Genomic DNA, 14,336 nt, shown 5'->3' on the forward strand with positions numbered 1-14,336 from the left:
TTTGTTTTACATTCAGCCTATCATTCAGGAAATACTTCTTTTTTCAAATGTTTTTGGCTTTCTGTTTCTTAAACTACTTCCATGAGCCACGTAGACCTCTTTCCTTTTTTCAGTATATCCAAAAAGGTCAAGGATAGTGAAGGGTCAAGGTGATTTTAAATAAATTCCCCTCTAAAATTCACCTCTGTGTACAAAATTACCATAGAGACACTTCAGCAAGCAAGTTAGTCCCGGATTTTCTAAAAAGTTGGTACTAAACGCTGAAACAAACCCATCTTCACCACCAAAGCTGTATAGAGTGCTTCGGGACTTTCCTTGTGCCATGAAAATGAAGCGGACGTTAACTTCCTTGTGAAATGATTACTCATGTCACTTAGAACTTGTAAGAAGGCCAGATTTTTAAGTGTTTTCCACCAGATACGCTTAAAAGTGATTTTTCACCTAGGAACTGATAAGATTAATTCTGCAGAGCAAATAAGGGGAAGATATGAGAATATAACAAGAACACACGGAGGAAACACAGATGGCTACAAGCAAAGTCAAATAAGCAATTTTTAAAATTATCATTTTACTTTCTCACTTAAAATGCTTGCTACAGGAAACTATAAATACACCGTCCATCCGTGACATTAATTCTAGCTCCATTTTTTTCCGACCAGTAATGTGATCTCATCATCTCCTTCTCTTTAAGGATATCTTGACTAGCTCTAAATACGACATCCCAATTTCTAGTCTCATTATCAATTTCCGGTCACAGAACCACAGATCTGCAGAGGTCCCTACGGATTGCCTAGTTCACTATGCTCATTTAAGAGACAGGATTGAAACTCAGAAGCAAAGTAATTTGCCTAAAACTACTGTTCAGTGATAGAATCGGGACAAAAACTGAAGTTTTCAGTTCCTCTGTAAAATTCTCCATTTCAATTCTATTGGGCTCAAAAACTACTAACTGAGTTGGCCTTTTCCCAACAAAAGCTGTTTGTCATCTAACAGGAGCAGAGGTCTGTTTTGGTCTCTGATTATTATATATCCTAAAATAAGATGAGCCCGGATAAAAAGTAATCCCTTGTTTTCCCAAATGGGCTCAAATAACGTATCTGGCCACCTTAAATATATCCACCTTTAGGAATACAGATGAAATAATCCAAATGTCAATGTACAATATTTAATCCAATACGTTAGATATTTTAAATAATAAAATATATTAATTTAGAGGAAAATTAGAGACAATATACTTTTTAAAATCACGCCATTTTTACTTTCCGTAAGTTACTTGAAATTCAGCTTTGAAAAGGATGACTTTATGATGCTGCCGCTGGAAATGCACAGAACATTAGGACAGCTAAGTTTTCTTTCATTCTATAAGGATGTATTCATGATTTCCACGACATAACCACATATTGCATTGATTCGTAAAGCTTTACTCAAAAGCTTGTTTTCAGCAATACGTCCAGGAATACTTAGTAGACCTTTGTTAAATTTTCTGGTGCCCCTTTAAACCTATTCTCACCTATTTCAAGACCAGTGTTGACCAAGCTAATAATTATCTATCTCAAACAAAAGTCAGTTGTTCATGCCGCGGAGCAACGAGCCCCGTGAGCCACAAATACTGAGCCTGCGCGTCTGGAGCCTGTGCTCCGCAACGAGAGGCTGCGATAGTGACAGGCCTGCGCACTGCGATGAGGAGTGGCCCCCACTTGCCGCAACTAGAGAAAGCCCTCGCACAGAAACGAAGACGCAACACAGCCATGAATAAATAAATAAATAAATAAATTATTAAAAAAAAAAAAAAAGTCAGTTGTTCGAAAAACAGGAACTGAGGGCACCCAATAATATGACCTTTACAATGATTCAAATACAAGATTTTTCAGAGGGCAAGTCTGAGGATGAAAACTTCACTTTATATTCAGCCATTTAGGGTATCTTCAACCAGACGTAAGGCCAACTTGCCCTCAGGAAAGGACAAAGTCAGCAACTCTGCAGACCAATAGATTGTCTTTATCAAAACCAAAACCAAATAGAAACCCCCCCCAAACTCAACAAAAGGACCTATTATTTACTTTTGTAAATTATAATCAATATGGCAAATGTACCTAAATCCACGAGAATAGCATGCTGCTGAGCCGTGAGCTGCTTTAAAAGCTCTTTATAGGATGTGTCAGGAGGTTGTTGCTTATTAGGCAATCTGTGTCTTAGACGATACTGCAGAGCTAGGAACTGCCAGATTTCTCCTCGTCGACTTTTGGGAACACCTACAGTCAAAGAGATAAGAAAGCAAGGTCTTGAACACTGGAATGAAGGTGCTAAATCACAGTTGATTCACTATGTAATGCTTGAAAATAGGCAGCTCTCCTGTCCTGCGTTCCACCCTATAATCACACAGTACGATGTAGTGACAGAGCATATTTTGAAAAGTTTAATCCTGTAGCTGGTGTCTTGCAAAAGAAAACCCTCAAATAACAAGGATAATAACGGCAATATTAACAAGAACAGCGGCCACCACTGACTGAGAACCTAATACAACATTTATTGAGAACAGTTAGTTTCTGAGCATTGTAATTACAGAAACTGCACCTAATTTATTCACAGGTGCTCAGAAAGCAACCTAATGAGGCAGGTAATTACTATTATCTACACTTTACAGATGGCGAAGCTGAGGCAGAAAGAAGCTAAGTAACTTGCCCAAGTTCTCACAGCTAGTGCAGTTTAGAACTCTAGTTTCAGAGGCCAAATTCTGAAATACTGAAATGTATTACTGCCTATTTTCACCTTTTATTTGGTTTGAAGCTGGTAATAAATGCTAATATTCATACTCTGATTTCTAAATAGCTGTCATTAAAAAGTAACTTTGTGGGCTTCCCTGGTGGCACAGTGGTTGAAAGTCCGCCTGCCGCTGCAGGGGACGCGGGTTCGTGCCCCGGTCCGGGAAGATCCCACAAGCCGCGGAGCGGCTGGGCCCGTGAGCCATGGACGCTGAGCCTGCGCGTCCGGAGCCTGTGCTCCGCAACGGGAGAGGCCACAACAGTGAGAGGCCCGCGTACCTCAAAAAAAAAAAAAAAAAAAGTAACTTTGTAGAAGAGAATTAAGTAGCATTCTTATATGGTCCACAAGAAAATGAAATAATAAAAATGGTAATACAAATAGATGGAGAGATATACCATGCTCCTGGATTGGAAGAATCAATATTGTGAAAATGACTCTACTACCGAAAGCAATCTACAGATTCAATGCAATCCCTATCAAACTACCAATGGCATTTTTCACAGAACTAGAACAAAAAATTTCAAAATTTGTTTGGAAAAACAAAAGGCCCCGAATAGCTAAAGCAATCTTGAGAACGAAAAACGGAGCTGGAGGAATCAGGCTCCCTGACTTCAGACTATACTACAAAGCTACAGTAATTAAGACAGTCTGGTACTGGCATAAAAACAGAAAGATAGATCAGTGGATCAGGATAGAAAGCCCAGAGATAAACCCACGCACATATGGCCAACTTATCTTTGATAAAGGAGGCAGGAATGTACAGTGGAGAAAGGACAGCCTCTTCAATAAGTGGTGCTGGGAAAACTGGACAGGGACATGTAAAAGTTTGAGATTAGATCATTCCCCAGCACCATACACAAAAATAAGCTCAAAATGGATTAAAGACTTAAATGTAAGGCCAGAAACTATCAAACTCTTAGAGGAAAACATAGGTAGAACACTCTATGACATAAATCACAGCAAGATCCTTTTGGACCCACCTCCTAGAGAAATGGAAATAAAAACAAAGATAAACAAATGGGACCTAATGAAACTTCAAAGCTTTTGCACAGCAAAGGAAACCATAAAGAAGACCAAAAGACAACCCTCAGAATGGGAGAAAATATTTGCAAATGAAGCAACTGACAAAGGATTAATCTCCAAAATTTATAAACAGCTCATGCAGCTCAATAGCAAAAAAACAGACAACCCAATCCAAAAATGGGCAGAAGACTTAAATAGGCATTTCTCCAAAGAAGATATACAGACTGCCAACAAACACATGAAAGAATGCTCAACATCATTAATCATTAGAGAAATGCAAATCAAAACTACAATGAGATATCATCTCACACCAGTCAGAATGGCCATCATCAAGGAATCTAGAAACAATAAATGCTGGAGAGGGTGTGGAGAAAAGGGAACACTCTTGCACTGCTGGTGGGAATGTGAATTGGTACAGCCACTATGGAGAACGGTATGGAGGTTCCTTAAAAAACTACAAATAGAACTACCATATGACCCAGCAATCCCACTACTGGGCATATACCCTGAGAAAACCATAATTCAAAAAGAGACATGTACCAAAATGTTCATTGCAGCTCTATTCACAATAGCCCGGAGCTGGAAACAACCTAAGTGTCCATCATCGGATGAATGGATAAAGAAGATGTGGCACATATATACAATGGAATATTACTCAGCCATAAAAAGAAACGAAACTGAGCTATTTGTAATGAGGTGGATAGACCTAGAGTCTGTCATACAGAGTGAAGTTAGTCAGAAAGAGAAAGACAAATACCGTATGCTAACACATATATACGGAATTAAAAAAAAAAAATGTCATGAAGAACCTAGGGGCAAAACGGGAATGAAGACGCAGACCTACTTGAGAATGGACTTGAGGATATGGGGAGGGGGAAGGGTGGGCTGTGACAAGGCGAAAGAGAGGCATGGACGTGTATACACTACCAAACGTCAGGTAGATAGCTAGTGGGAAGCAGCCGCAGAGCACAGGGAGATCAGCTCGGTGCTTTGTGACCGCCTGGAGGGGTGGGATGGGGAGGGTGGGAGGGAGGGAGATGCATGAGGGAAGGGATGTGGGAACAGATGTATATGTATGACTGATTCACTTTGTTATAAAGCAGAAACTAATTAAAAAAATGAATAAATAAACTTAAAAAAAAATGGAAAAAAAAAAATGGTAAGTACACTATGCAGGCAGTGCTCCAGAACATCATTCAGCCTTTGAGAAGAAAATAGCTAGCACAATTGCTATATTCACGTATAATGAAACACTAGCTCCAGTCTGCTTGAAAACCAAAACAAGCAATTTGAAGTATGCTAAAAGTATGTTTTTTTTTTTTATGCCAAGGGACATGAGGTACAGCACTGGGAGGGACAGAATTCAGTTCTGTACAGTGCAGGCAACTTTATTTCACTGTTTTCAGTCCAAAAAGACTCCAGCTGGGTAGAGAAAGGTTTAATGGCACTGATCTCTTTGGGATGCAATGTCACAGTTTGCAGAAGCTGAAAGTATTATTGTCCAAAAGGCATAACTCAGGCTCACGAACATGAATTCTAAGGCCCTCTACAGGGTATACCTCCAAACTACCTTTTTTTAGTTCCATCACCTTCCATTCCCTGCCACACTAAGTGTATATACTAAGTATCTAGCTATACTCAGTGTGGGACCATAAGAAGCTTATGGTCCTATTATTGAAAATAAATGTTTCCCTTCCAAATATTTCAAGCTATATAACAATATTTATTTATAAAATGTCTTATGATGTGGCAATGAATTTAGAGCCACACTAGATGTCAGCTTCAGTACAGGTAATAAGGACACAGTGAAGATAATAGAAACATCATCCTAATGGGAAGAAAAAACGCACAGTGGCTATAATTTAAAATATTTCAGTGCCCTTATGGAACCTGATTCTCTTTTCTCTATGGATTCAGGCTCATAGTAGGTAGGGAAAATTAGAATGTATAAATAACCCAGAATGTAGGATGTTTTTATCTTCTTGGTTCTTCAAAGGGGTAGCCATGATGAAGCTGTTTATTTTTTATTGTATAAAGCCAATTATTTAACACAGATAGTCATCCAAATTACCAGGTGAATCTAGGATGAACTATGTGTGATCAATTGTGCTGGTAAGTCCACTTACTTGAGGACTAATTATTGTTCATTTTGAGAACTTGTATTTAATGGTTTTATCTACTTGGTTATGTAAAGGGTGAAATTTCTTGGCTATCTCTTAGAGTATTGTCTATGATATGAATCATATTCTGGTTTAATGCCTATTCAATAATAATGGTGATTTTCACACTTCCAGTTTCTTGTTCCTACTGTTGCCTTTATGAAATTCCAAGCTCCTCCAGTTGATTGCCTAGTGTACCTCTATTTGTCTTTTTTTTTTTTTGCGGTACGCAGGCCTCTCACTGTTGTGGCCTCTCCCGTTGCGGAGCACACGCTCCAGACACGCAGGCTCAGTGGCCATGGCTCATGGGCCCAGCCGCTCCGCGGCATGCGGGATCTTCCCAGACCGGGGCAAGAACCCGCGTCCCCTGCATCAGCAGGCGGACTCTCAACCACTGCGCCACCAGGGAAGCCTTATTTGTCTTTTAAGGCTGAGCCTGAATATCATTCTTCTGCAGAAACTCTCCCTAACATCTCTAGGAGTAAGAAGTCCCTTTCATATGCTTTGTGACTCAGACTGCACCATTACCATATTGGATTACAGTTAGCACCATACTGTATGTTTGTCTAGTTTCCTCACTTAGATGGTGAGCTCCCTGAGAATAGTTAGCATACTTTCATCTCTGTATGATGAAGTCCAAGAATATACCTCTCTACTTATACATCTGTTGAATGAATGAATGAATGATCTCATGCAAAAAGTCATTTTTAGAGGGTAACTTTCATTAGCCCATTAAATGAATCACTGATAACAGGAGAGGGCTGTCTTGTTACCCATCCAGTAACAATTCTACAAAAAAGTAATTCACTTTAATTAAATATTTATTGAGCATCTAACATATAGCAGAGCATAGAGCATGGCACTGAGGATACCTCATCACTGAGAGATGAATAAATCCATTCTCAGGAAAATTAGTCTCATTCATTCATTCAATAAATAACTTATGCAAGATGCTCTCTCAGGTGCGAGGAGTATGGGGGGTGGAGTGAGAAAACATGAAACAGATATCCACATAGATACAAAGTTATAAATTATGATAAGCACAATTAAAGGGAAAGAATCATGGGAAAGAATAATAAAACAAAACTAATTTACTGCAGGAGGGGGGCACTCTGAGGAAATGGTATTTGAACTGAGAGCTGAGAGATAATACGGTTCTCCAGGCTGGGAGTGCAGGCAGCAATCACTTCGGGAAGAAGGATGTACGGAGGCTCTGAGAGGGACAGAGAAAGAGGGGGACAAAGGAGGAGGGAGAAGAAGATAAGATGGAAAGGAAAGGAGATGGGAAATGGGGAGAAGGTAGAGAGGACGCAAGAGGGAGGGTAGGGAGAGCTGCAGCATCCATGCAAGAAATAGCCTGTGCCCGACTGGGACCCAAAGTAGTTAGCATCCCTGAAGCACAGGCTACAAGGCAGGGGAGGTTAAAAAGTGAGATGAGGGCTTCCCTGGTGGCACAGTGGTTGAGAGTCTGCCTGCCGATGCAGGGGACACGAGTTCGTGCCCCGGTCCGGGAAGATCCTACATGCCGCGGAGCGGCTGGGCCCGTGAGCCATGGACGCTGAGCCTGCACATCCGGAGCCTGTGCTCCGCAACGGGAGAGGCCACAACGGTGAGAGGTCTGCATACCGCAGAAAAAAAAAAAAAAAAAGAGATGAAAGATGAAGGAAGGAGAGATCATGGAGGGCCTTGGGCACGGTGCTAAGAAGTTTAAACTCTGTTCTATAAGAAATGGGAAGATGAGCACCCCTAAAACATCTTTGAGTCATACCAAAGCACAGTATGCTCTACATCTCACACACATTCTATTAGCCACTATTTTGTCTCCCAAGTAATGCAGTCAGCGAAAATCTCTGGGATTTCCATATCTTCAAGGAAAAAAGAACATGTATCAGGTTTGTAAGTGTAGCATCTTACAAAATTAATTTTAATTTAAACTTAATTGGGCAGCAGTTTCACATTACCATAGTCTTTTAAAACAAGATTCATGATCAGGTTATTTTGGGCACTTTGGGATCTTTATTTATGCAGGTCGTAGAGATTCTCATTTTAATACCGTTAATCTGAGTCACAGAAATTGCATCTCAGCAATTCACATATTAGTTTTACTTTTAAATTTAAGATGTTTAAATATCAGTCATTTTATATGACAGAGCAGAAATGCAATAAAAGGCTAAATAAAAGCGTTTTTCTAAAATAAATAAAAGAATAGATGGTAGGAAAACTGATTGCTAATAATATATATCTGTACAAACACATACATGTACATGAATATACACATATATTTATAAATAAACACTTCTGAGCAAATGACAGAAATGAGTCAAGTTTAAAAGCCTGAGATATTTTTACGGATATGATCAAAGATTTGTACTAATGCATGTGATCCTTCCTTGGCAAACAACAACACTGACTTGAAACAGCTGGTGAAGAGGCAAGAAACTGTGTAGAAAAGGTGCCTGCTATCTCCTCAGGGACAGAATATCTCCAATAGTACCATGTGCTTACCAATACAGTCACCAACTACAGACAGAAACAAAGTCCTCTCCTTTTTTTATAGGCAAAGCACGAAGAGGAAATTACGCCTAGGCTGCACGAATCAAACAAATCTCTGAAGCTTTTCAAAAAAGAAAAAAGATTGATTGAGATGATCCAGGATACCTTCTTTAAGTGAAGTATGAATATCTTCCATATCACATCTGATTTTAGTTCTGCAGTTTAACAACTTCTTATCCCAGGTTATTAAGACCTCCTTCTGACATACTCCAACTTCTTCATAATCCAATTTAATTTTTCTGGACTGGAGTTCATCTCTGCTTGCTAAGGAAGACAGAATTTACATAAGACCTATATGCTTTTAAAACACAGTATTTGTAATATTTCATTGCATTTGTAAAACTATACCAAATAACATTTTCTCAAAAAGAAAACTTAAAAAAAAAAACCTGAGGATACATGAAAGGTTTCGTAAATTTTGAGTCATTTCATGTAAAAAAAAAAAAAAAAAAACGAGGAATAACTTCCTAAGGAGGTTTTACTCGGTATGTTACAGATGATAAGTCTTCTAAGCATAAAAAACAAACCATGTTTGAAATATCAATTTTTTGACAAATGTAATAGATAACCACAGAAGTGATAGCTTGCATCATTTTAAACACCATTAAAATGTTAATATTTTATATATGACATATGAGCAAACAATGCCTCATGTTAACCTTGATTTGAGAAATATCTGACCATGATAACATGATACATTTTTATAACTATTTCCAGAGTTACCAATACTGCCCTTAACAACAGTAGGTTATATATTCCTGTGTCCATTTTTAATAACCTTTAAGAGGAAAATTCATTTTTCTGAAGCTAACACTACTTTCATTTTTCAAAATAATACAGAATTTTCTCTCATTTGATGGTCTAAAATCTAAGCCCAGAGTTCATTAAAAGAAATGCTTATAAAACAAACCACTATCTGTACTTGGTCTTTATCTTGAAGAATCGATTCCAAAAGAGGAGAAGGGAGAAAAAAACATGTGAGTGTATTTCTTCTTTTTCATTAGGACCACATTGAACAGGAGCCTCTCAGAGTAATCTGCATCCATTCAAGCTCCAGGGCTCAACCACCTTACCTGCTGCAACACAAATCTTTGTCATGCATCCAAAGTCCTCGACAGCACAAAAACAATAGCAGAATGAGTATTACTCTTTACTTAGTGTTTGAAGCCATTTCAAAAGAATTAAAATATCTTACAATAGACTGCTATTCCAACAGGCCAGTAAAAATGTCTACTTAAAATTCCAGATATAATCAAAAGATAAATCGCACTACAAAAAATTCCTCCTAGATACCACTAGATGGCTTTCTAACAGTCTAGCTTTGCTTCTCGATATTTGCTTTATATTTCTCTATGATCATCAAGAAATTTTTTAAAAGTTAATAACAAATATCATTCTAAATATAATCCTAAATATAACTTTATTAATGATGTTTTTCCACAATGGACAAAGAACAAAATTTCCTCCGATTTTTTTTTTCTCCAACCTTCTCTAGATCATTATTCGTTTAAAATAATAATAATCATCTGCTATGTGCCAGTCACAGGCCCTGAGGATAAAGTGCTGAGTAAGAGCAGTTAATATTTGCCCTGGTTAACTAGGCAAGAGCAAAGAACCTTGAAGAAATGCTTATCCATTAGATAAATTTTTAACGGGTTAAGCTATTTTTTGTCTCTGTTATTTAAGTACAGAAGTAAATATAGAACCAACAGAGGTTTCTGATCATATATACTAAATGTCACCTCTTCTCTTATTCTGTCAATTTATATAGTCGTATATAAAACACAGAATACACAGAGTCATTTGTATTATCCATTTCCTTATATTAACACATATAGTTGAGAAATACTATGGCATACTGGGAAAAAGCCCAAGAACCATGATAAATAAACTGGAGTTTTAATACTTGTTCTGCAAGTACACCACTGTTTGACCTTAGGTTAACTTCCTTAGCCTCCCTAAGCCAGTGACTAACTCAGCTGCAGAATGAAGAATGGAGCTAAATAATCTCTAATCTCCAGTTCAAATAGTCTGATTCTAAAATTATCCATTAATATTTAATATAATATTCTACTGTACATATTCCCAACTGTTAATGAAATACAATTTCATGCTTTAAATGTTTTAAGGGAGTCATAGCCATCTTTTTTCAACCTCTTTTTCTGTTTATGCATTAGTTCAAGATATAATCAACTATAAAAAACATAAATTCAATTCCTTTCAAAATCTATGGAAGCTTGAGTAGGCATACCATTGATCACATCAAACTTTTAAAGGCTATGTTAATAACAATTAATTGCATTTTTAACTTGAAAGAAAAGAAGATTTATTTCCTAAGGATGTTTAAAAATCATATGTACTTTTCATTCTGCTAAGAACATAGCAATAATATATATAAGAATATAGCTGTTGGACTTCCCTGGTGGTGCAGTGGTTGAGAGTCTGCCTGCTGATGCAGGGGACGCAGGTTCGTGCCTCGGTCCGGGAAGATCCCACATGCCGCGGAGCCGCTGGGCCCGTGAGCCATGGCTGCTGAGCCTGCGCGTCCAGAGCCCGTGCTCCGCAACGGGAGAGGCCACAACGGTGAGAGGCCCGCGTACCACAAAAAAAAAAAAAGAAGAATATAGCTGTGCCCTAGCAAACTAAAAAAATATTAACAACTTAATTGAGCAATAGGTATAGTAAAAGGAATCTTAAGTCAGATGATGAACACAGAAGTGTGAATATCTGCCTGTACTAAAAAAAGGCTTTTTTTGGAAGACAGCATAATAAAAGCAAGTCAGAGAAAAATCTAGATTATACATTTTCCAATAATCTTAAAAGTTAAAGGCCCACTTAAGCTAAATCTTTCATTTCATAAATGTGAAAAACAAGGCCCTTTTATGTTAATGATTTGCCCAAGAAATGGCATTAATAAATTTTTCAGATTTTGGTACCATCTGCACATCTCCCTGTCTATGATTCTATCAGCACTGGTGTAAATAACATTATTATTTTAAAGTCTGGAAAACACATTCTAAAGCATTTGGTATGCAAAAACTTAGCAATAAAGCACTACAAATAGCACAATAGCTGTTATAAATTATCCATTTATAAATTAATGATTTCAATATGATTTTTTTTTTTTTGCTGTACGTGGGCCTCTCGCTGTTGTGGCCTCTCCCGTTGCGGAGCACAGGCTCTGGAAGCACAGGCTCAGGGGCCATGGCTTACGGGCCCAGCCACTCCACGGCATGTGGGATCTTCCCAGACCGGGGCACGAACCCGTGTCCCCTGCATCGGCAGGCGGACTCTCAACCACTGCGCCACAAGGGGAGCCCTCAATATGATTTTTTAAATAGAAAATTTAAAAAACAGTAACAAAACATAGAAACTTTGATTTGATAAAAGGTAATTAGTTGGAATGGATACAATATAATTTATTTGAAATAGGCATATTTATCATATTATGAATACAATTAGCCTGAAATTTGAAAATCATACTCGAAAAGAAGAGAATTTGCTTTTTCATATTTAAGGTTTTTTTTAAAGTAATACATGATGATATTAAACTTTCAGTCGTATTAAACACATTGACTTCGTTATATACATTCTATTACCTTCTATTATTCTAGCGCCCAAATACACTCAAAGGATGTCTGATGTTTTAAATCTGCTAAACAAAAATGCATATTTCTTAAGCTGGTCAGCTTCCCATGTCATAACCGCCTCACAAAATAGAACTAAACAATTTTAATCAGTAGATATTCTGGTAAAAGTGTGTATACAGTCCGAGAATGAGTTTGAGTGTGTGTGTGGAGCGGGGGCAATAGCATTAACAAATGACACCTTTAGATTATAGTATCATATCATATGATATCATAGCCCTGTTTGAATGGCTAACCTTCAAGCTTCTGGTTTTCTTTTTCCATTCGAAGCAACAGGATTTGTTGGTGTATAGCTTTTCTCCACAGACTCCTCAGTTCCTCCGACTTTTTTCCTTCTTCAGCCTTTTCTGGGTCATCGTCACCAGACACGAATATAAGCAGCGGTTCCTCCTCCATGGGTGGGGCAAGAGGGGACAGTGGCAGCAGCTCACTCGTGTCCAGTCCATCTGCAGAGAAGAAAACAGTGAGAGGCATTCCGAAGTCGTAGCCCAGACTACAGAAGTTCTCTCTGGACTTGACGCTCTCTCCTCCTATATTCCACTTTTAAAGTTGTTCACAAAGCTGCTCTCCCAGTAACTGTCAGTTTCTGGAACTAATGATTTAAGTAAATTCGCTAGACTGAATTCCCCTTCCAGATTTCCCTCTCCTAGTCAAACGAAAGTATATGTAATTTCACCACTTCTCCTTTCTGCATAAAATGACCTATAAGATAGGTGCTCTAAAATGACCTGGGTTTCCCCCAGAGTTCAACACTTCTGCAATTCTTCTGGGCATATTCTCTGTGCAAAACAAAAAGAGTACGTCAGTAAGCATTAGTGACCTCCTAAGGTCTATACCTACCATCAGAATCTGTCAAGAGAAAAGCAGCTGAGCGACTCTGGTCATGGCTCAGCTCAGCACTGCTCATTCCTGCAACACTATAACCCAATTTCCGGAGCTCATTCTCTCCCTCCATTCTAGACCATCTTTTTCACGGTTGCCAATTATTTTCCTGTTAACAATCATGATTTTGTGTCTTAAAACATTTCAATGGATGCATATATTCCATAGAACAAAGTCCAAACTCCCGGGAATAGCACGTAGACCGCTTCAGACTTTGACCTCAAGTAACCTTTCCAACTTCTTGTCTCCATCTGCCCACCTCTGCTCTCATGATGCTGAATTTCTCATGACTCCCTGACCCACAATGACTCTAGAGCCTTTCTCGTCCCTTTTTCTGAAAGATGCTTCTCCCAGCAATGAGTTTAAATAAATACAAAACTTTTGCGTAAAGCTTTCTTTGACCACCCCAGACAGAGTTACTTTTATCTCTAGAAATGTTTTTTCCTTTTTTTTTCTTTATTAATTGACCTCGGCCCTTACCCTTATTACTTACTTCCTTAATAAATAATTTTTTTAAAAAAAATCTTACTGTATGGATTGAATACTGAGTACATTTGAATTTTGGCTTTCTTGGTTTTAGAACTGCCCTTTAAATACCACTCAGTTTTGATTTGTAGGGCTCTGATCATATTTTCTTCCTTCTAGTTTCTAGGAATACAGTTTTCAGCCTCCAAACATGAAATTTTTCAGTTGTCCTCTAATTCTTTCTCCCTCCCTCCCTCCCTCCCTCCTTTCCTCCCTTCCTTCCTTCTTTTTGCAGGGTGATCAGAGAATATAGTATAAATAACACGATTATCTGGAATTCATTTAAAAATCTTTATAGCCAAGTACATAAGTATTTTTTACGACTGCTCCATGTGTGTGAAAATGAATGAACTTTCTCTATAGGTGGCAAAGTTCTATACAAATATCAGATCAAGCTTGTTTAACTGTGTTTCTCAAATATTATCCATGTTTAATTTCTCTATATTTAATTTTCAGAGAGGAATATGTTAAAATCTCCCATGAGAGTTATTTATTTATTTCTCCCTCAAATTTTGCTTAGTGTTATTTCCTAGCTCTCCAAGCTATATAATTATGAGTGTTCTCACCATTGTTAAATCTTTTTGTTTACTGTTACATTTACTTTGCGCCTTTGGGTATTTTGCTTTAATTTCTTATAGGTCTGATATGCAAAGAGAGCTGCCACTACTCTCTTTTGATTGATGTTTGCCTGGTGTATCTGCATCCACTTTTCTACTGTTAAATATTTCTATGTTACTTTGTTTTATGTGTGACTCTTGTAAAAGAATGTTGCTTTTCTAATAAT

At 38.0% G+C, this 14,336-nt stretch overlaps 1 protein-coding gene across 3 annotated transcripts in view; it reads right to left on the bottom strand.

The window, feature by feature from the left end:
- TBC1D4 (TBC1 domain family member 4) overlaps positions 1-14,336 on the bottom strand; it is a 223,689-nt gene that overhangs the window by 17,962 nt on the left and 191,391 nt on the right. For all 3 annotated transcript variants that reach the window (XM_081214741.1, XM_081214742.1, XM_081214743.1), the window contains exons 12-14: positions 12,382-12,591; positions 8,604-8,762; positions 2,094-2,252 (exon numbers count right to left, since the gene is read on the bottom strand). In XM_081214741.1, coding sequence (XP_081070867.1) covers positions 2,094-2,252; positions 8,604-8,762; positions 12,382-12,591 — 528 coding nt within the window. The remainder of the gene's footprint in view (positions 1-2,093; positions 2,253-8,603; positions 8,763-12,381; positions 12,592-14,336) is intronic.

Source organism: Mesoplodon bidens, assembly GCF_964165515.1.
Source record: "Mesoplodon bidens genome assembly, chromosome: 17".
Classification (NCBI taxonomy): domain Eukaryota; kingdom Metazoa; phylum Chordata; class Mammalia; order Artiodactyla; family Ziphiidae; genus Mesoplodon; species Mesoplodon bidens.